The sequence below is a fragment of the Hesperophylax consimilis genome, chromosome 21 (assembly GCF_061612785.1).
Source record: "Hesperophylax consimilis isolate HC1 chromosome 21, BYU_Hcon_1.0, whole genome shotgun sequence".
Taxonomy (NCBI): domain Eukaryota; kingdom Metazoa; phylum Arthropoda; class Insecta; order Trichoptera; family Limnephilidae; genus Hesperophylax; species Hesperophylax consimilis.
This window is the reverse complement of record NC_142856.1, coordinates 14,591,314-14,612,438: the sequence shown is the minus strand read 5'-3', so window position 1 is coordinate 14,612,438 and position 21,125 is coordinate 14,591,314. Positions and strand designations below refer to the sequence as shown.

The 21,125-nt window shown below is 34.2% G+C and overlaps 1 protein-coding gene across 1 annotated transcript; it reads right to left on the bottom strand.

Moving 5' to 3' along the window:
- Positions 1-1,310: 1,310 nt before the first annotated feature.
- On the bottom strand, positions 1,311-20,259 carry LOC149413641 (sodium-coupled monocarboxylate transporter 1-like). Its single transcript, XM_089644447.1, has 11 exons — positions 19,872-20,259; positions 8,950-9,109; positions 8,464-8,581; positions 8,195-8,262; positions 7,871-8,025; positions 7,229-7,369; positions 6,792-6,900; positions 6,491-6,600; positions 5,231-5,405; positions 4,226-4,479; positions 1,311-1,575 (listed from the first exon to the last, which is right to left on the bottom strand). The coding sequence occupies exons 1-11, from the start codon at positions 20,087-20,089 to the stop codon at positions 1,311-1,313; spliced, it is 1,773 nt and encodes a 590-aa protein (XP_089500573.1). The 5' UTR covers positions 20,090-20,259.
- Positions 20,260-21,125: the final 866 nt, after the last annotated feature.

The following is a 21,125-nucleotide window of genomic DNA, read 5'->3' as shown; positions in this document are numbered from 1 at the left end:
GTTAACTCGTAGGTTAAATAATATTGTCGGTACATGATAGCTACTGTAAATGATTGTGTACATGTTGGGCATTCCCACCGCTGACGTCAATGTTCCAAAGATTGAAATGCGACGGTGTTTATGATACCCATTTAAATTATATAAATGTTTTTGTATCACAAATTACGTCCATGGAAAGCATTCATAACACAAATTAATTGACTGGGCGTCGCGTCGTAGCGAAGTCACGTTTTTACTGGACATCTTTTCAAGCATTTCGTCCATCTGTAAATTTGTTTGTTTGTTTCGTGTCTGGTTAATCCTGTCAAGATGGTAGCCGTGTTTTATATTATCTCACTGGCTCCAAACAGTTGGGACTCTTGTGCGGAATCCACATAAAAATAGCACCTCTGGTTCCAGGAAGTTGGCACTCTTGTGCATTATTCAGAATGTGGGTTTTATTTAAACCAAAAATAATGGTTTAAAAAAATTATCAAAAAGAAAGTGCACAATCTTGCAGCCGAAAAAGCGGAAGAAGCATTGCTTTTTACCTTTTATTTTTCTGCACGGAGAAAATAGAGGATGTTAGAAATATTTTAAGTTGAAGCACTCGCGGATTTTCTAATTAAAATTTAAAATAAACACATTTTAGATAGCTTAAAATCGGCGTATCGATTAAAGAAACAAATTGATAAAAAATTTACATTTCTTCTTAGGAAAACAACTACTTTAGAAACACTTTTGCCACAAACTGAATCTTAGGTAGTTTAGAGTACATTTTTAGAAGTTTTTGTAACAAGTTTTCATAAAACTGGGTTGTTATGTGCATCTGTACATCTTGTGACTCGATGCTTTTCAGGCTCGCTATTGGCCAATAAAATTAATAAATTACAAAGTGGGACTAAATAAGAATGTGAATAGGATACAACAAATCACGACCAAGCGGGTGTACTAGTGGAAGACACCCAATGTCATACGAAGGAATAGGTGACTGTGCGTGTCTCTTTCACGTAAGTTTCTGTAGGTCATAAATACTGCAATGGGCTGGTTGGACATTTTGAAACAAGGCCAGATGACAAAAAGACAAAAATCGAAACAAGGCGGGTGCCCCAGTGATAGCGACCTAGAAAAGGTGGACAGATTGCACGAAAGAGAATTGGAGCAGGACGGGATGGACTGAGGATTGGAGGCGACTAACGAAAGACCACAGCCAGAAGAGAACACTTGTGGAAGTGGTCAAATCTCTGATATCAAAAGGTATATATATATCTCAATGCCTAGGATATGACTCCATATACATATTTAAAATAAAACTGCAATGAATAATCTCATTATTTATTAACCATGACATCTTTCATCTCTGCCATGAGGTTGACTTGCTGCCTCTCGTACTCTTCCATCTTCTTCTTGGGCAGGAACCTCCTAAGAGGAGGGGAAATGAGTCTCGGATCTAGAAGAGATAGGTCCTGGGATCCTGTCAGAAGGCTTACCAGCATCCCTATGCCTACTGCAAGGATGGTACCAAACGACGTGAGGTACATGAAGGAGAGTTTGTAAAGGAAGAATATGTCGTCTCCTTCTTCAGCCTCTGGAACGCTACAAAGAATTAAGAATGTATTAATTATTATTATTTTAAAATAACTTATTAATCTTTGAAATAGAAAATCGAAGACTGGAAGATGAATTTGGATTCTTAGACGATTATAAAATAACCTGATATTTGAATATCAATTTTTTTTCAGGACCATTAAAAAAATAAAACGTTTGTTTTGAAAAATGCTTCGATCTGATGGATATCCTATTGATGAACAGTAATTTGTGATGTGATGTGATTTTAAGTCAGGTTCATAATGGTAATTGTGTTTTAATTTGGTCTGACCTACACTAAAATAGAATGAAACGAACGGCTTTTTTTACAGCTGAACTGTTCAACTGAAAACCGAACTAGCAACCATAAGTTCAAACAATATCATTGTAATAAATTAATTCTTTTTTTTGATATATTAAGAATATTATCATCATGTAAAAGTAAAAACTATACATTATTCAATTCACGTTAATAAGCTGATACTAATACGCATATATCGCAACGTTGATAAACATCAAGGAAATGAGTGTGTGTCGACACATAAAAGAGTCGTTGATAACTTTTTGTACTTTGTTGATAGCCTTGCAAACATAAAAAAATGATTGAGTCATGTTTAAATATATTGTCAGTGTAAATAATATAAATAGAATTATGTCACATTTGTGCCTTTCAAGGATTCAAGTGTTATTTAACATCAATAAGTCCACAGCGCGGAAAATGGAAAATAGATTTAATCTTTCAATCTTGATGATGAGAATAACATAAAATTTTTAAAAACAATTTTTTTAAATGGAGTTAAGAAAGGGTATAAGAAAATGCTGGAAGAACGATGGAAATTTAAGATAGAAAATAGAGCATTTGATAGGAGAAGGACAACCAATGACACTAGGATGTGGTTTGGTTAATTATGAATAAATTCTTCAATAGCTTCCACCATGTTGAATTTGTAAATAAGAATTAATTTATTATAGCTTAACGCTTGGAAAAAATTTACGAAATAAAATAAGACGCAAAATATAATATATAATAGATATAATATGCACAGAACAACAACAAATAATACGAAATAGAAGAACACACATATTTCTCACATATACTTCTAGAAAGGCTATCTCAAATAGGAATCCGGGATAGAACTCTAGACTGGTTATCCGATACCTAACTGGCAGATGGAAAACCGTGAAAATTAACAATATAGATGTAAGTAACTTTCTACCAATTCAATTCGGAGTTCCGCAAGGAGGTGACCTAGGTGCTTTTCTGTTTCTCACATATTTTAATAATCTCTGTAACCTACCTATTACTGTAAAAACTAATTTATTGTGCAGGTGACACTGTATTTATAGCTCTATATAAAAATTGTAAAGGAGCTTTCGATGCTCAAAACGACACAAGCCTTGTGAAGAATTGGTTAGATAATTATCTCTTTACCCTCAATAGTGGAAAAACAAAATTTTTAACCCTCAGTCTGTCCGCCACAACCCAAACTACTAAAAATAATGAAAAAATGTAGTCCTGTCCAAGACCAGACCATCTTTCTGTAATTGTCCAAACTTGGAACAAATCATTAATATTTGGGGATCAAATAAATTAAATATAAAATATCTGGGGTCTTGATTGATCAACATCTACTTAGCAGCTATGGATAGGAACTGCATTTAGCCATTCTAACTCCCCGCATTCGAAAAATATCTTATCTTTTTAGAAATCTTAAAATATCCTTACTCCTACAACACTTCTAAATAAGTATACTATGTTTTTTGCCAATCCCTATTAGCATACGACATCATAATTCGGGGTGACTGTGGTCTAACTATTATTGATTATCTACAAAAAGCACAAAAATGGTAATACTTGTTGTCAAAAAGTGATCGATAAGATATTCCCCCATTCGAGTCTTGATTGAGAATAATGTCTTAAAGACACGTCAACTCTATCTAAATTTTATGCTTATTCATTTCTTGTAAAAAAAACAATAAACAACACAATCAAATCACCAGAAATATAACCAACCGAGAATACAATGCACCTAAACTTCCTACTACATTAGCACAAAGAAATTTCATCTGCCTTGTTCTAAAAATCTTTAACCTCCTACTTAATTACCTAAAAACTGAAACCCAACTCCATACTTTCAAAACACAAATAATTCTATGGATCCTTACATCTGCAATACATTTCAATCATAATACCCATACATTCTACACTCTGACCACCTAATCTCCCTTCATTCATCTCTCACATTCCTTATTCAATTTTCTTAGTATAGAATATTTAAAACTGATGTATTTATTTATTATAAAACATCTAAATTACTAAATTGGAACCATACAATTTAATCATATTATGAAACATTTCGATCGATAACACAGGGGCATACTGCCATGGCGGGTAAAATAACACAAAAATGTACCCACTGTAAAAAAATCTATAAAATGAATAAAAAAAATATGTATTACTAAAAAAAGGTAAAGTTTCGACACAGACATGAACTCGGGATCTCTAATCTATCCGGGATCAACGAATCGGCTAAGTGTGCCACTTTAACCAAAAATCTTTTTAATTAACGTATTTTTATCACTCGCTGATTAGAGTCCAATGTGCTTTATTTAAATCTTACGTTGTCATTTTGAAAATCACGTTGAAAATATTTCTTACCTTTGAGTAAAATTAGTCGGCATTAAATTATTTCCAAATCCATATTCACACGTATTAGGCACCCCAGGATATATTGGCTTCTGCGCGTGGTGTATATTAGCATTGCTCTGGCCGATGGCGATCCAAGTCAGGAAGGCTATTGCACTGCATGCCCCGGTCAGAGCTCCCTTGGTGGTTGCAAACGGTACCAGGATGCCGAGAATGAACACCGAGAAGATAGGGGCACCTGTTATAGAGCCGAGTGTGTAGCCAACCTTAAAACAATGTTAATTGAATTATATAATTAATTGAAAACAATGATAAAATAACAGGAAGTATTTAAATGACGCTTTAATGTAAAGCATTAAATGTGCCAACTTTTTTGAAGAATTGCAAATTTTCCAAATCCTATAAAATATAATTAAAAAGTTTATGGAAATGGCTTTGGCCGTCCCATCTCAATCCCCTTCCCGCTACCTTCAGACTCACAAAATACTTCAATCGGGGATGCTATAGTCTCACTGGCTCCAGATGGTTGAGAGCAGTTGGGACTCTTGGGCGATTTCACATAAAAAAGGATATAAAAGATTCTAAATATCCATGTGACCCCTAACCAAAATTGGATTAAATGAGATGTTCGACTCTCCACGAGCCCCTTGCGATATTCATTAAATAGACTCTAATGAGGTTGTTTTGATATTAAAAAATTATTAAGAATGCCAAAAAACCGTTTTCCATATGAAAAAAAAACTGAGGGCAATTTAAAAGGGAAGAGGAAGACGTCCAGTGGGCTGCCCCTTGCAAAGCAATGAAAATCAATTCCCGCGGCTGTGACCAAGAGGCTCGTCCACCAATGGCTGGAGGCAGCTGAAATAGCACACGACAGGGACCCGAATATATGAGATAACAAAGCAAAAATAATGATATGAGATGACATTCCTAAACATAGCTCAAACTGTTATGCATGAATAACATTCTTCGGTAAAGCGGTGATAAGGTTTGCGAAAAAGCCATTGATTGTCTTACCGAAAGAACACTGCCCATTCTCTCAGCTAACAACACCATGAGGACAGCAAATAGGCCAAAGGCCACGACTATCACCTTCATCATGATGGTGGCCCTCTTGTCCGAGGAGTTTTTCTTTTTGATGTAGTCTTCGTACACAGTACCAGCTAGGGTGTTAAGAATTGCCGATAGAGAGCTAGATGAAGAACCATCCAGAAAAAATAATAAACATGATTAAAGTCAATTCAAGCAATGTTTCGAGCAATGTTACTGAGAGATTGGATCTTCCATTCAAAAATTTATACGAAATTTCGTATTTTATACGAGTATTTGGTTTCTGTATTTGAAATACGTTAAAGGCATAGTATATATAATAACTCAAGAAGTGCCTTGTGGGTGTGTTTCGTTATCAAAATATTTTCGTAATCGAGACATAAATTTCCAATACAAAAATGTGATTACGAAATTCAAATGGGATGGAGATCTAACATTTCAGGCGAGTTTAAGTGAAACAGAGAACTGGGATATCGGGCTTAATAGAACATTTGTTTCCATTTAAATTTGTATGGAAGGCACTTCTAGTGTGATTCCTTAATTTTTGGTTAAAGGTATTTTTAAGTCGACTAGCGCAATTTGGAGTTTGAATATGTGGCCGTTATGTTTAAAAAATGTGCTTGACACAATTTGTTCAAAAGAAAATATGTTACATCGACAGAATCACAATTCTTCTGACTGTAATAAAATCATTAGACATATTTTATGCAAATAAATTAAACTTCTTTCACGGCTTCAACGTTATCTTTGTGACCGTAAAATGTCTTAGCTATACTCACAATAAAATTCATATTTACACAACAAAAATACCACAGTTTTGTGTCTACAACATTATTTTTAGAACTTAGGTACATTATTTGTGAAATCGTGTACCAAACAGTAAATTTTCTTTGAATTTTGAAATATACTGATATAACCCACTGAAGAGATAAACCGATAGAATTGTTGAGTGGGCGTATATGTGTGCCCGAAGTAAAGTAAATTTTCCATTACTACTGATGAAATTGATACATTTTTAAAAATATCCAAACTTATTAATGCATTTAATTGCCTGTTTGGGGCCTATAAGCTGAAATGTCTTGTTAAATAATGATCATTACAGTTCTATGAATTTACTGTGTGGCGTCTCTCGCTATTCTATAGCCAACAAAAGGAGATCACGAGGGTTTCCCTCAGGGCCGAGGTCATCTTTGGGGATACCGTTTGGAGGGTGTAATATTATATTACCTCAAGGCAGCGCTGAAAACTCCTGCTACGAACAACCCAGGCAAAGCTGGAATGTATCCCACCTTGTCCAGTACAAAGTATGGGTACATCTGATCAGGTCTGGAAACCAACTAGAAAGAGAAAATTAATGAACCAAAATGTGATGTTAATAATATTGAGTTGCGCATGACCAACCACACTAAACAACAATGTTCGTTTTATCATTTCTGATTGTTCATAAAATGTTCACACATTGAGCAAGAATATATCAATGATACATCAATGGCGTGAATGATGCGCCACGTTTCGTATGTGTTATTACCTTTCTTTCAATTGGATCACACCCATAGTAAACTGCGTACATGAGAATCCCCCCATAAACACTTATAGTTAGTAGAAATACCATTCCAATATAGTAGTATGCGAGGACCCTGAAAAAAATATTGTTACATTATTTGGTCAAACGAAGTTGGTGTTTTTTAGTTTTTAGATAACATAATGTATTGTGTGATATGATTTGAGATTTTCAAGGCCAAAATAATTATTGTGATTTATTTTTCGGGTGTTATGCTGAGATGCACTACCTCCTTCTTAAACCAATGTTTCGGATAGGATTACAGTGTACATCATCAAGGTAGATGTTTGTGTAATTGAAGATTTTTGAAGTGTGCGCTATTGCGGATATTTGTTCAGTACACATATTGTTTAAATTGATATTGATATGTTTTGAGTACACAATTTATTTAATGAATTGCATACTTATTAGCATCACGCTGTGTCGGTACGGAAATAAATCTCTGAACGCTTCCTTGGTGGGAAACTAATGCAGCGGTCCAGGTGAAGCAAGAACCAATGAAGACGGTCCAAAATGTGTTTCGTTGGAACGGATTGGGATCCATACTGCAAAAAATAACATTGAGGATAATTTGTAATTAGGGCGAGGCTTTTGCTCATGTAGATACAGAAGAAAAATGCAAGAAACACAATCGTGAAAGGCGCGAGTTCCTTCCAGTTACTTAATCCTTCTTTTATACTGTGGCAATTTGCTGTATGACCACATAGTAAGTGGAACGAATTTTTTCTGTTATTGTTGCTGTTGTAGGTCACATTTTTTCGGTTTGCTCCACATTTTAGCGTAACATTTCTAATCTTCAATCTCATCATAAGATTCTTATGCAAGAGTTAAATATAACACCCTTTCATTTATTCTGAGTTTTAACCACTTAACTTCTTACATTTTTCTACTTAGTGATAAAAAATTGTAACGTTAATCTCACAGACAGTTCCATCTATTTATCGTTAAAATGTAAAAAAATAAAGGTTATGATAGAACTCTCAGTCGCAGGACTACCGGAAACTATTCCACAATAAAAAAAATCATGAAAAATTTTTTGTACTTACTTGAAAATGTCGAGTTTCCCTCCAGCATATGCGATTTCCAGAACTTTGGGTAGTCCACCTACATTGATGGTTCCAATGACTACAATAGCAACGCAAGCCACTATTGTCACTATGGTTTGTAAAAAGTCCGTCCATACTACTGCCTTTAAACCACCCTGTTCAAATAAACAAATTGGTAAGATAATTTAAATACAGTAATTTTCCAATTTCAGTAAGGTAAAATAAAGTTTTATCGACCACGCTTGCACCTCTACATAAATCTTGTATCGGTTTAATTCGATATGTTATTAAATATTACAATAACTCTTTAAAATGACCACTTACAAGCATAGTGTAGAACACGCAGATAGTAGAAACTCCAACAGATATAAGATGAAGATTGATTCCAGTTACTGAAAAGTAAAAAATAGAAGAACTTTGAATTAATTCGAAGAACATAAAGATATTAAAAAGGTAAAACAAGAAGAAAAAAGTCTACGAAAAAGAAAATTAAGTGATGTAGAAATCAAAGAAAAAGATTTCACAAATAATTTGTCTTCGGGTTTTAAAGGGTTCCAGCTACAAAAAATCATTTAGTGATTTTGACTACGTACCTTGATTGAGTGCCAATGATGGGATGTAGATTACCAAAGGCAAATATGTAAGGCAACTGGCGATGAACATAATCGAAGCGAATTTCCTGACTGTATTTGAAAACCTTAGTTCCAAATACTGTAAAGGAAAACAAATTTATGTTATCATTATTATAATTTCTGATGACTCTGAAAAAACGAGGATTTCTGAAACAGAGGTCTAGATTATTATTAAAGCTATTAACTTTAGAAAGAATCCCATGTTAAATTATAAGGTTAAATACGTAGATGATGAGACAAAGTATAATTAATAGAAACAGAGAATTTTAAGAAAATTCACATTTCTTCGAAATAAATTGATCAAGTGAAATCCAACTGCCTCATTTTCAGGGAATAAATAGGAAGCAATGATACAGAAATAAATATCTGAAACTAGAGCAGTAATGTGTAAAACAGGTATTTAACATGTTGAGTAAATTCTTCATTCTCAAATTGAAATTTTATTACCTCGTAGGAGCTAGAGATGTTGATGTTACACAGCACAGGAAGGAAGAAATACGAAGAGATCAAGCACACGACAATAAGGGACATGCAAATGACCCAGTATGTTGCAGTGTCAGTGTATACTTCTGAGGGAACTCCTATCAAGGTTATTCCAGATATGTGGCTAGAAAAAAAAATCCTTCAATGAAAATACAGCCACATCAAATTCTCTCAAAATGGGATTTGGTGAGATTCATAAACAGGATGGTCACTGGTAAAGTGGATGGCAGTAGAAGCAGAGGAAGTTCATCGATGCGCTTGAGCTGATCGAGTATCGCAGACGACTGAAACGTCGATGTTCACGAATGTAATAGTCAGTTCAAGACCGTGCGGAGTGGGAGAGCCTGATTCATGGGGTGATTGGAGTGAGGATCACGATTCTCTGGAATGATGCACAAATAGTTCACCTCCATTCGTTAATAAGCCAGTTATGATGCATAAAGAACGACATCATCAAAAAAGTTGTGCTTATTGACAGGTTATCCGACACCTTGGAGGACATGCTGAAAGCAACTGCTTTTGGATTTCGTTAATATCGAATTGACATACGGCTTTGTATATCGTCTAGGCTAGACGATATACAAAGTAGCTAGGTACAAAAAGGCTTTAATATTATATCTTTTAAATCATGACCAATAAAATGTAAGTCTACTCATACTTACGTAAAAAGTCAAATACGTAGAAAATTGGTATTTTTGTGAACTCTTTGCCTTTTATAACCTCTTTTGTTTTGTATTTGTCATAAATATGAAACCTCTATAATATACTCTAATTATCCAACTAAAAAAATTAAATTTTTTAAAACAATTTTTACACAAATTATGATAATATTCATATATTGATTTTAGAGAAATTCGCAGAAAAATATTTAAAATCACTATTTTACTATATCTGTGGTTGAGTGGCATAATCCTAGGTTCTGGCCCTAGAGGTAGTGGTTTCGAAACCAATTATAAATCAATGTTTTTATCAGTCAACGACATAATGTAGGTTACTAGACTCGCTTTGTCGTCAGGATCTTTGACCCTCGTACCTTGTATTTATCAGTCAACGACATAATGTAGGTTACTAGACTCGCTTTGTCGTCAGGATCTTTGACCCTCGTACCTTGTATTTATCAGTCAACGACATAATGTAGGTTACTAGACTCGCTTTGTCGTCAGGATCTTTGACCCTCGTACCTTGTATTTATCAGTCAACGACATAATGTAGGTTACTAGACTCGCTTTGTCGTCAGGATTTTTGACCTTCGTACCATTGACATAATATAAATTTAATGTACCTTCATTATCGTACTCCTGAACAACTTACCTACAATAATGTTTGCGTGTAAAAGCCTTCAAGACGTGAATAAATAAATAAATATTTAATGAAAGAATTAAAATAATTAAAATTCTCCGACTTAATATTTATGTTCAAAATCGTAAATGGTGGTATAGGCAGCCCTAATTTACTTAAACCTCAATGAATTTCATATACTTACGCGAGCTGCTCGTTCCAAAATAATGTTTAAATGTATCAATACCAGGGTTGAGCATTGAAAATACTCACTTATACCTAAATTACATAAAGTTAGTAACAGATAAGCAGATGTGGCGGATCTATTTAACTGCAAGAAGGCTATAATATCATATACTTTCAATAAATATTAATTAAACCTAGAAAGTCAACGTAGAAGTTTTGCGGGTACCTCATTTTTTACTTTAATATCATTCTAGAGTTTTTGATCATTTTATACTTTCTGATGTCATTGTATTTGATCTATTGTTTATGGTATATGTTAAAAATTGGGGATGATCCTTTTTGAATAAAAACTGGTTTTCTTGATACCACTTTACATTTATTTCAAACTATTGAAACAGGTACAATATTTATAAAGAAACTGTGCGAATAACACTGCTACGATCGCTCTGACTTATGAGCTTGTTTATTATCGAGTTATTGTTGAGAAAAGAACGAAAAAACACATAATGCGAGCCTTTTTAAAGACTTCAAAACCCACTACATGTAAATAAAAACACTTGTCATTGTGATGTCTAGCAGTAAAAATGAAACCTGCTATACCGACCAAATTGACACTATTTTCTAAGCAAGGACTCACACCATTTTGGTTAAACGTAGTAACTTCAAATTTCTAGACTACAGATGTCGGTAGCCTGCAAAATTGAACATATTGCCAGGGGGCGGGATTCAAAAATTGCACTAAATTTTTGAATGATAATCTATTTAAAAATAAACTATAAACCAAACAGAATAAACTAAAAATTCTTAATCTAAATATACCACAAAAATACTAACAAAATAATTCAAAATAGCAGAAATTAACAAAATAAAACCCCCTTTTTTTTATGCCCTACTGGTAAACTTATAAATTTAACTGTATAAATGCTGTTGAATTACTCTATTAATTAACTAAAAATAACTAGAAAATTATTAATCCTATTAAATAACCAAAAAAAATTCAAAAATGACTAAATTACACACGTCTGCATACTAATTTTTACATATTTAAATAGTTCAATAACACAAATAATATAGTTTACACTGAACACAACACAATTATTGTTCCTTTTTTTTTTTTCTTCTTTCTTCTCAGGTCTTCTGCTTGATCCATCCAAGGTGGAGTCGAGAAGATAAGCATCATAGTGTAATGTACATAATCAATCCTTGGTAAGGTCCGGGATGTCAATTACAGGTTTAGTGTCTGAATCCAGGGGCATCAGACATATCTTTGTGATGGGCCTCACAAAGACTCCTTGAGGTGTTTTTAGTGTAACAACTCGTACTACTCCATCCGCTCCAGGGTGTGTATGCAGAATTCGGGCCATTTTCCATAAAGGTGGAGGTAAATGATCTTCCTTTAAAATCACCAGATCGTCTTTTTGCAGTGCCCGTTGAGTGCTGGTCTGCCATTTAGTTCTCTTTTGTAGTTCCATCAGGTAATCTTGCTTCCATCTAGACCAAAAAGATTGAATTAGCGAACTGATCCTCTGATATTGAGTTAGTCTGTTGTCCGGTATCGCCCGGACGTCTCTCTCAGGAATGATACAGGATTCAGTGCCTATAAGGAAATGGTTTGGGGTAAGAGGTTGGTAATCATGGATGTCGTCGGATAAGGAAGTTAATGGACGGGAGTTCAAACAGGCCTCAATCTGACAAATTAAGGTATATAAGAGTTCAAATGTTAATGAAGAATTGTTAGTGATTCTATATAAATGGAATTTTGCTGATTTTACTGCTGCTTCCCACAAACCTCCCTGATTAGGGGCTCGAGGGGTTATGAACTTCCACTCAATACCTCTGTTCACTAAATAATTTTGAATATTGTCGTTGTTTTCCCTCAAGCTGGTGTACAGCTCTTTGAGTCTGCTGCTAGCTCCTTTAAAATTACTAGCATTGTCGGAAAAGATCTTTTCAGGTTGTCCCCTACGGGATATAAACCTTTTTAAGCTGTTCAAAAAAGCATTGCTAGATAAATCCGAAACTAATTCCAAGTGAACGGCCTTGGTTGAGAAGCAAATAAAGATACATAAATACGATTTTGCGAGGGAAGCCTTCCTCAGCGTCCCACTTTTAATTAGAATTGGTCCGGCGTAATCTATTCCGGTGATAGCGAAAGGACGACTCGGCGTAATTCTTTCGGGTGGCAAATTTCCCATGATTTGATGACCGGTTCGGGGACGACATCTAAAACATACAACACATTTATGTAATATCTTTTTAATAGTATTTTTACCAAAGATGGGCCAAAATTTTAATCGTATTTCAGCTAACAAAGCTTGAGGTCCTGCGTGTAGGTTTACATAATGGTAGTGATGTATTATCAATTCAGTTAGCTTATGTTTAGCCGGCAAGATAACTGGGTGTTTTTGTTGGTAAGATAAATGTGTAGCCAAATTCAACCTACCGCCTACATATATTAGACCATCATGTAAGAAGGGATTAAGAGATTTTAAATTACTTTTCTTGTTGACGATGCCATGGTTTTTTAATTCTTTCAATTCCTTTTGAAAGGCGTGTATTTGAGCTGATCTCAATAGACATTTCAAGCTTGATTCCAATTCCGCCACACTTAAATTGTCTGAAATTTTACCCTTAACACTTCTGTAGTTATTGACAAATCGCAATACATACGCAGTAACTCTTTTCAATTTAATAAATGATGAGAATTTTTCAAATATCTCCCATTCTTGAATATCTGTGGATAATAGAATATTTTTGCCTTTGAGTTCAGGAGGGTTTGAACACGAAATATTTGATATAGGCCAAGCGTTGACTCCCTCGGTCAACCAACTTGGTCCATTCCACCATATTGCAGAATTTATCAATTTATCTGTAGTGGTTCCTTTTATTACAGCGTGATGAGGTAAAAAATAGGATTCACGATCCCCCTTTGACTGGTCACACACCTCCATATGACCTAATTCCTCATATTCACGCATGAATTGTATATATTGTGTCTTCAATTCGGGATTTGACACAAATTTTCTTTCTATATTTTTAAATCTTTTTTCAGCAGTGAGCAATGAACTTCCCAGCTGATCAATGCATGCTCGACGCGGTAAACTTACTACGTATCTACCGTCGTCTTGTCTAGTATGAGTACTAGCAAAACTGGCTTCACAAGCCTTTTCTTCATGATTTAGAATCTTAGTGGGATTAATCTCCTCCAATTTCCAAAATTTTTCTATTTGGTGACTTATTTTATTTATAGATAAATTACAACAATCTGATACAGGCCTTTGCTTTGGGTACATGTGGATTGGTCCTGATATGATCCATCCCAGTTGCGTACGTTGAAGTGTTGGTCCCGATTCGAGTTTCAATCTATCGTTGGTTAGGATTTCCCAAAAGCTCTCCGCGCCCAACAGGATGTCGATGGGTGCAGCTATATTGAAGTTCGGGTCAGCTAGCTCCAATCCTCGTGGTAACTTGAAGTCTTTTTTCGCCATTGTCACTTGTGGTAAATTTGTTGTAATCTCCTGTAAAATCAGACATGATATTTCACTTTTATAATCAGTATGAAGCGAATTCATCTCCACTGAAATTCTCTTTTTTATGTGAGTGATGTTATTATGGATCCCAGAAACGGGTTTGTTTATCAATTCACATGGTAAATTTAATTTATTAGCAAATTCTGCTCTCATAAAATTTGACTGGGCCCCTGAATCAATCAGAATGCGGGCTTTAAAAATTTTATTGTTACTACCCACAACTCCTATGTTGGCAGTTGACAATAATATTATTTTTTCTGCTTTATCCAATGCAGAAAAATTCGATACTGAAACCTCGTTATCAGCATCCATATTGGAGGCCTCCCGCAGAGGTACCTCATTGTGTAGTAAGGTGTTGTGATTATCTTTGCCACAACGCCTGCAAGAAAAGGTTGCCTTGCAACTCTGTGCCTGGTGACCCACCTTTAAACATTTAAAACAAGCTTGGATTGATTTCGTAGCATCAATCCTCTCATGTAATTTTAATTTCAGAAATTTTTTACAATAATAAATATGGTGACCTTTCTCGTTACAATAAATGCAGTTGTTAGCCTTTACTGCTAAAAATACTGATGAATCTTTTTTGCAATTATTGTTGCCTAGTTGTGTTTTATGTAAGCTAGAAAATTTTTTCTCAGAAGCGTTCATCAGTTCCAATACTTGGGCTCTAGCAGATAAACATTTTAAGAATTCCTTTAACGTCGGTAATTCGTCTTGTAATATATATTGTTCCCAATTTTTTCGGGTAGCTGCGTCTAATTTATTTGATATTATATAAATAACCAATGGATCCCATTGATCTACCTTGACCCCGATATTTTGTAATGCCTTTAAACTAACGTTTGTTTCATCAATTAGATACCTCAATGCTACAGGCTCTTCTTGTTTCATGTCTTTTAATGAAAATAGAGCTTGGATGTGTTTATGAACGGTAGTTCTTAAATTTGCATAACGTTCATTTAATAATTCCCAAGCGGAAATGTAATTTAATTCAGAAATTTCTAGATTAGCAATTATCTTTAATGCGTTTCCCTTTAAAGTTGATTGCAAATAAAAGAATTTTTGTACGTTGCTTAAATTTCTATTGTTATGGACTAAAGTCTTGAAGGTTTCGACGAAATTAACCCAATTTTTCTGATCGCCATGAAATTCCCGTAATTGGAGGTTGGGTAGTTTAATTTCCACCTTACTTTGATCGACGGATTCGATCGCGCCTTTGGCCGTTGCCAAAACTGAGAAATATTGGTTTTCGAAAGCTTCTCGTTGACTATAATTTTCAATTTCGTCTGAATCCGGTAACATTTCATTTTTCTGTTGAACTGCTTCGAATTCATCTAACAATGATTTCACCCGCTCATATCTTAATTTAATTTCATTTACCGACAATGCATTTAAGGAATCCGCGAATCGGGTTAGTTTTCCTTTGATTACGCCGCGTTTGTTTATTAATGACTTCATATTTTCCATTTTTAATTATATTTTGTTAATATCGGTTGACAATTATTTTATTTTAGCAAACACCCGTTTGAAAGAATACCACGACAATCTTGACAATACTATTTGAGAACACTATTCAATAATATTATATTCTTATTTTCAAGTGGGTAGTGATTTTATTTATAATATTGACTCTATTTAAGATTAATCTCGTTTAAATTACATGAGACCTGAATAAACATAAAATGGATGATAGGAAGGAAAGCACTGAATACTTATCTCAGATTTGCGATGTGGTCCACTTTCCTTAATGATTTCCAGTTTCAATCAATTTTGTATCCTTTTGGCTGCTGGTTCTTTGTTTTTTTTTACATACAATCTCCTGATCGTAATCCGGTTGAAGGATCAAATGTTAAAAATTGGGGATGATCCTTTTTGAATAAAAACTGGTTTTCTTGATACCACTTTACATTTATTTCAAACTATTGAAACAGGTACAATATTTATAAAGAAACTGTGCGAATAACACTGCTACGATCGCTCTGACTTATGAGCTTGTTTATTATCGAGTTATTGTTGAGAAAAGAACGAAAAAACACATAATGCGAGCCTTTTTAAAGACTTCAAAACCCACTACATGTAAATAAAAACACTTGTCATTGTGATGTCTAGCAGTAAAAATGAAACCTGCTATACCGACCAAATTGACACTATTTTCTAAGCAAGGACTCACACCATTTTGGTTAAACGTAGTAACTTCAAATTTCTAGACTACAGATGTCGGTAGCCTGCAAAATTGAACATATTTATACCGTTGTTATTAAATAAATAAACCTCCAAGCTTTAGCAAGGCCTCCAAGGGGTTGGTAAGCTGTCAATATGCACGATTTTTTAAATAATGTCGTTCGTTATGCAAAATAACTGGTTAATTAATGAATGGAGGTGAATGAATTAAGCCCTTAAGTTGAAAGATCGTATACACGATCCATGGACGATCGATTGATTCCGTTCCAACTTGGAGAAACAAAGTTGTGAGTCATAACTAAGAACCTCATGATCTAATTAATTCCCTTTTTTGTTTGAAAAAGTATATGCGGATTGAAAGTGTATTTTAAAGTTATTATTTCAATTCGAAATTGTCAATTTATTAGTAGTATTTTCTTTTACGTAGCTGTCTGACGTTATGGTCTTTTACGTCTGCCAGCTGCCAGTATTGCCAGCGTATATCGATTTGCATAACCGAAATAGGTTATTGTATCAATATTTTTAACATGCTACCTAATTCGCTACAATATCGTCGGTAGTTCCGCCTATCGATTCGATATTGTAAAGTTATTGATATAATGTTATGGCAACACTATTACTTTGATATTTCGAAACATCAAACGTTATACATTTACGTAAAAATGATAATAAATGGGAATTTTGTATTGAAATACTAACCTTCACATGCACTGGCAGTCCGTATTTACTTTTTGGCATTAAATAGAGAATTAATTAGTTAAGGAGGTTATTATTAATAGCTGAGTTAATTGGTCAATGAGATCCTTAGCCATATTACGAGATATACGAAACACGTGTCTGAATTTTGTCTCTCCAAGTTACGAACGGATTTGATTGATCGCATAAAGGACGTCTTTTAATCTTACGATCTTCGTTAATCTGCCTCCGTTCATAAACAAAAAAATAATTTTGAATAAATAATGATATTATTAGTTATTATTATTATTATTTAAAGTCACCCAAATTTAAGTGAGATTGTATTACATTACAGTTTTTTTTTTAATTTGACCGCGTCCATTTACTGTAGACATAAACAGATAAAAAAAAACAAATAATGCGTTATTTAACAGTAAAACGTGTTAAGTTTTTAATCCTAATACCTAAAAAGTTACGAGAGAGAGAAATCGAGAGAAATGTTGTTTCACAGCACCGTACTGGTTGTCATGCTGTGCTGAGAAGTGCATTGACGTTTAAAAAGATAACATAGATTTTTTTTTAGAAATCGGTTTGTCGTTTAATGAGAAGGCTTATTACGATTGTCAGGATGACTCTCATATTTGTTAATCTATTTAAGTCGAATGGATGTGACACTCAGATCTTCCACAAACAAAACGCGAGGGCAATAACCGTTTTTATGTTCATAATTTGTTTGACGCAGTCAATTCTTAACTTCACTCTTGATAATATACCGGGTGTCTCAAAAATATATAAATAATTATTTCTTCAATAAATAATTATGATAAAATATTTTTTTAAACAAAATAAATATCATTCCATTTCTCTAGAACTCTAGAGGGTTAGACAGACAGGGCCGTCGCACAACTCTTCCTTGGCACACACTCTTTGCTTATTTCAATTCATTCACTGTCTGACATCCTCACATATTGCACTCCTCTGTTATTCTGACATGATCCGACTCAAGTATTTGATTCACTTGGTGGTGCCATGTATTCCTCGAGAGTCTCTGACTTCTTCTACCTTTTAATTTTTCGTATTAAAGTCATCTCACTTCTTACACTCCTTTGTTAGTTTTTGAATTTTTCTCATTACGCTTATATCATTCATGGGTTTTCTTCTCCACATTTGTTGACGGGGAGTAGCGAATTCTCGTTGTGACTCGCCTGCTTGGATTTCTGTCTATCTGTAATTTTTTTTGTATGTTCCGTATTCGATCAATCTTGTCCAGGTGGTAGCCGTGTTTAAGAGCATCTTTTAACCTTGCGCGAAGTCTATTTTAAACTTCCGATTTTGTTGTCCGGGTTAAATCTTCCCCAAAGAAAAAACTTAACCCTTCCACACACTTTTCCACAAATGATCATCTAGTCAATCGACATTATGTAAGTGCATTATATAAGCAAAATAAATACAAAACAATACAAGAACAACACGCCAACTCACCAGAGATCAAATGGGAAAATAATTCACCGACTCCAGATATTTTCATATCAGAGGGTTCGGCTCGGTAGAACTTCTAACAGGGCCTATAAATCCTACTGATCCCTCAACATAAATATTTAAAAAATCTTTTGTTATCCTACATGTATTCAAAATGACCGACTTTTGCATCTTTATATATAAATTTTTTGATAGATCTAATACGCGTAAATTTTTAATTAGAGAGCTAGTATTACTTACTAGTATTATTGTTATTGAAACAATAATTGCTCAGGGGTTAGGGTGTACTAAACAAGTGCTGTCGAGCTACCAACTGATGTACATATGGATTTTTCTCTCGCGAAGATAACGTCACGTATCAGCGTACAGTAATTTATTGTTAAAGTGATGCTAGTAAAAAATCAACTGTGGCGTTGTGTACAACTCTGTTAGTCGAAGAATTCGAAAAAATTTTTAAAAATTTTTAAATTTATTTTGATATGAGTTGATATTTTCACTGACAAGCATAAGTTGATTTTTTTAAAGGTATTACGCCATGTTGCGCTTCCTCCTTCTTTAGTCAACGGACAACGTTACAGTGTCCATCATTGGGGCAGATGTGGGTGTGTGCGCGCTCCAATCCTCAAAGACAGTATTTCAGAATAATTTGTGAAAATGAATATGGTTTTAGGCGATTAGTTTTGGTGTAATATGATTACGGAGGCAATTGAAAATCCACAAGAAACACATTAACATTAATAAAAATGACGGGGCCAAGCGTAATTGTTTTTTGTATCCGGTACTTGATTACTGAATCGAATCCAAACGCCGAAAATCAAATTATTTTGTATTAAAAATAACATACTTTATATTTCAGTACCACAAAAGAAAGAAAAAAGAGAACTATAAGTAAAAAACCGAAGATAGTAGAAAGAAAATAGTGGAAAAACGAATAAAACCAACAAAAACGAACCTAATTTGAAGCAAAAAAACTATACAATACATAGAGGCAGAATTAGCAATTTTTTTAGTTTCAATGTTTAAGTAGCAACAGGACAGTAATAAAAACGAAGAAAGTCAATGTAGTTAAGTGTTATGTCTCTATTTACAAAACTATTGTTAAAAATGAATTTATATAAAAGGTTAAGAAAAATAATAGCCGTAACGGGACGCCTGGTAGATGTGAGTCATCGACTTTGATTTTTATTGAAGGAAGAGAAAATTATTTATATTTTTGATAATAAAACAATAATTTTATAAATATCAATACATACGCAAAGCATTATATTACAAATTTAAAAAAAAAATAATAGAAAAGTCCATTGCTAATTTAAGTAAGAATTTCAGCAAATATACCGCACAGAGTTTTGGCGGCCGGAAGGAAAGAGCCGAGGAGCCGTGACTCCTCGTTCCGTGCAAAAGCATCGTCCCGTGTTGCTACGCTATGTAAGAGTCGGTTTTACTCCGCGCCAAAATATGTTTAACAATAAACAATTAAATAAATTGGAGCTGAATTACGAAAGGGAACTTGAAATCTGCAGGGAAATGGGCTAACATCTTAAAAGTAGATATACGTACCTTGCAACTAGTGACAAGCCGATAGGTAGAGCTTTCATGGACTTTCCCCCAAGCAAATATTCTGCAGGAGTACTCTGTCTACTGCCAAAACAGCCGAAGTAAACTCCAATCAGAGCAGAAGAGAGGAGCATCGCGAAGAACACAGAGTAATCCGTCCAGTCAAATTCAGTTAATTCTTGCTCGGCTATTTCCGTCATATTTTTTAACGACTCTTCCATCGTCAAATTTTAGAAGTACCTATCAAAATTTATAAATTTTTCCAAAATCGACCAAACGGTATACTACTTTGAAGCACCTACTCGAATTGAGAATAGGTACTACATAAAATGTGTTCACTTTAAACCCCTCGATATCATCCACAATTGCTTGCACAACTGATTTTTGATACACTGCCTTCGACGTCGCCGGTGAAATTTGAAATGATTCCTTGTCATGATAGAAAAGCTTCACAAGTGTTGGTTATCATTGTATCAAGCTGTCTTCAGACAAAAATATTGTTACTAATGGCTACGAATAAATGTTTTTTTATATTTATTTGTCTGTGGTGTATGCATTAGATTGTATGTTCAAATAGTAACAAAAGTTCTGCTTGAAATTTGTGACGTGACTTAAATATATATACTTTTAGATAAGAATCTCAATTACAGAATACAATTATTGGGAAGAATGCGAGACAGCGAGTTACGAACCATTGTGACGTCATCACCGCTGGCGCGGCTGGTAATGAAAGAGAGGTCTGAGAGGTCTACCAAAAAGTTATTATTAATTCGCTGTCGGTAGGATTTAAAAAAAGTTTAAAATAAAATTTTATAAAATTATTGTTCTAAATGTAATGTGTTATGTTCTTATTTTTTAAAGAATCTAATGTATATCATAAAGCTGTAACACTCTAAAACAAAATAAATTATTCAGGATTTTCTAGGTCAATGCAACGTTTTTTTAACAATCTTGTACACGGAGAAAAATGAGTATGGTTGATTTATTAAAATCCTATTAAAAACGTGGTGGCAAGCCATTTACAAATAAAATTTGAGTACATTCAGAATATATCGGAACACGTGTTGATGCAGCTGCGCATTTTTATGAAGACGTGTTCCAACATCCTCGTAACACATTCGCGTTTTACTGATAATTTGTTTGTGGGAAATCTATCAAATCATTCGTTAAAGGTCTGTTGTCCCGTTTTTAACAGGAATACGAATGATTTGACCAGATTTTTGATGTCGGCACCCGTTTGGCAGCAGCGTTGTGAGG

Excerpts from the sequence above, each read along its gene's own strand:
- LOC149413641 (XM_089644447.1), bottom strand. The coding sequence starts at position 20,089 with ATGGAAGAGTCGTTAAAAAATATGACGGAAATAGCCGAGCAAGAATTA. Across the intron at positions 8,026-8,194 it reads GCGTGTTCTACACTATGCTT|GGTGGTTTAAAGGCAGTAGT; the intron begins GTAAGTGGTCAT and ends TTATTTGAACAG. Across the intron at positions 6,901-7,228 it reads ACACAGCGTGATGCTAATAA|GGTCCTCGCATACTACTATA; the intron begins GTATGCAATTCA and ends TATTTTTTTCAG.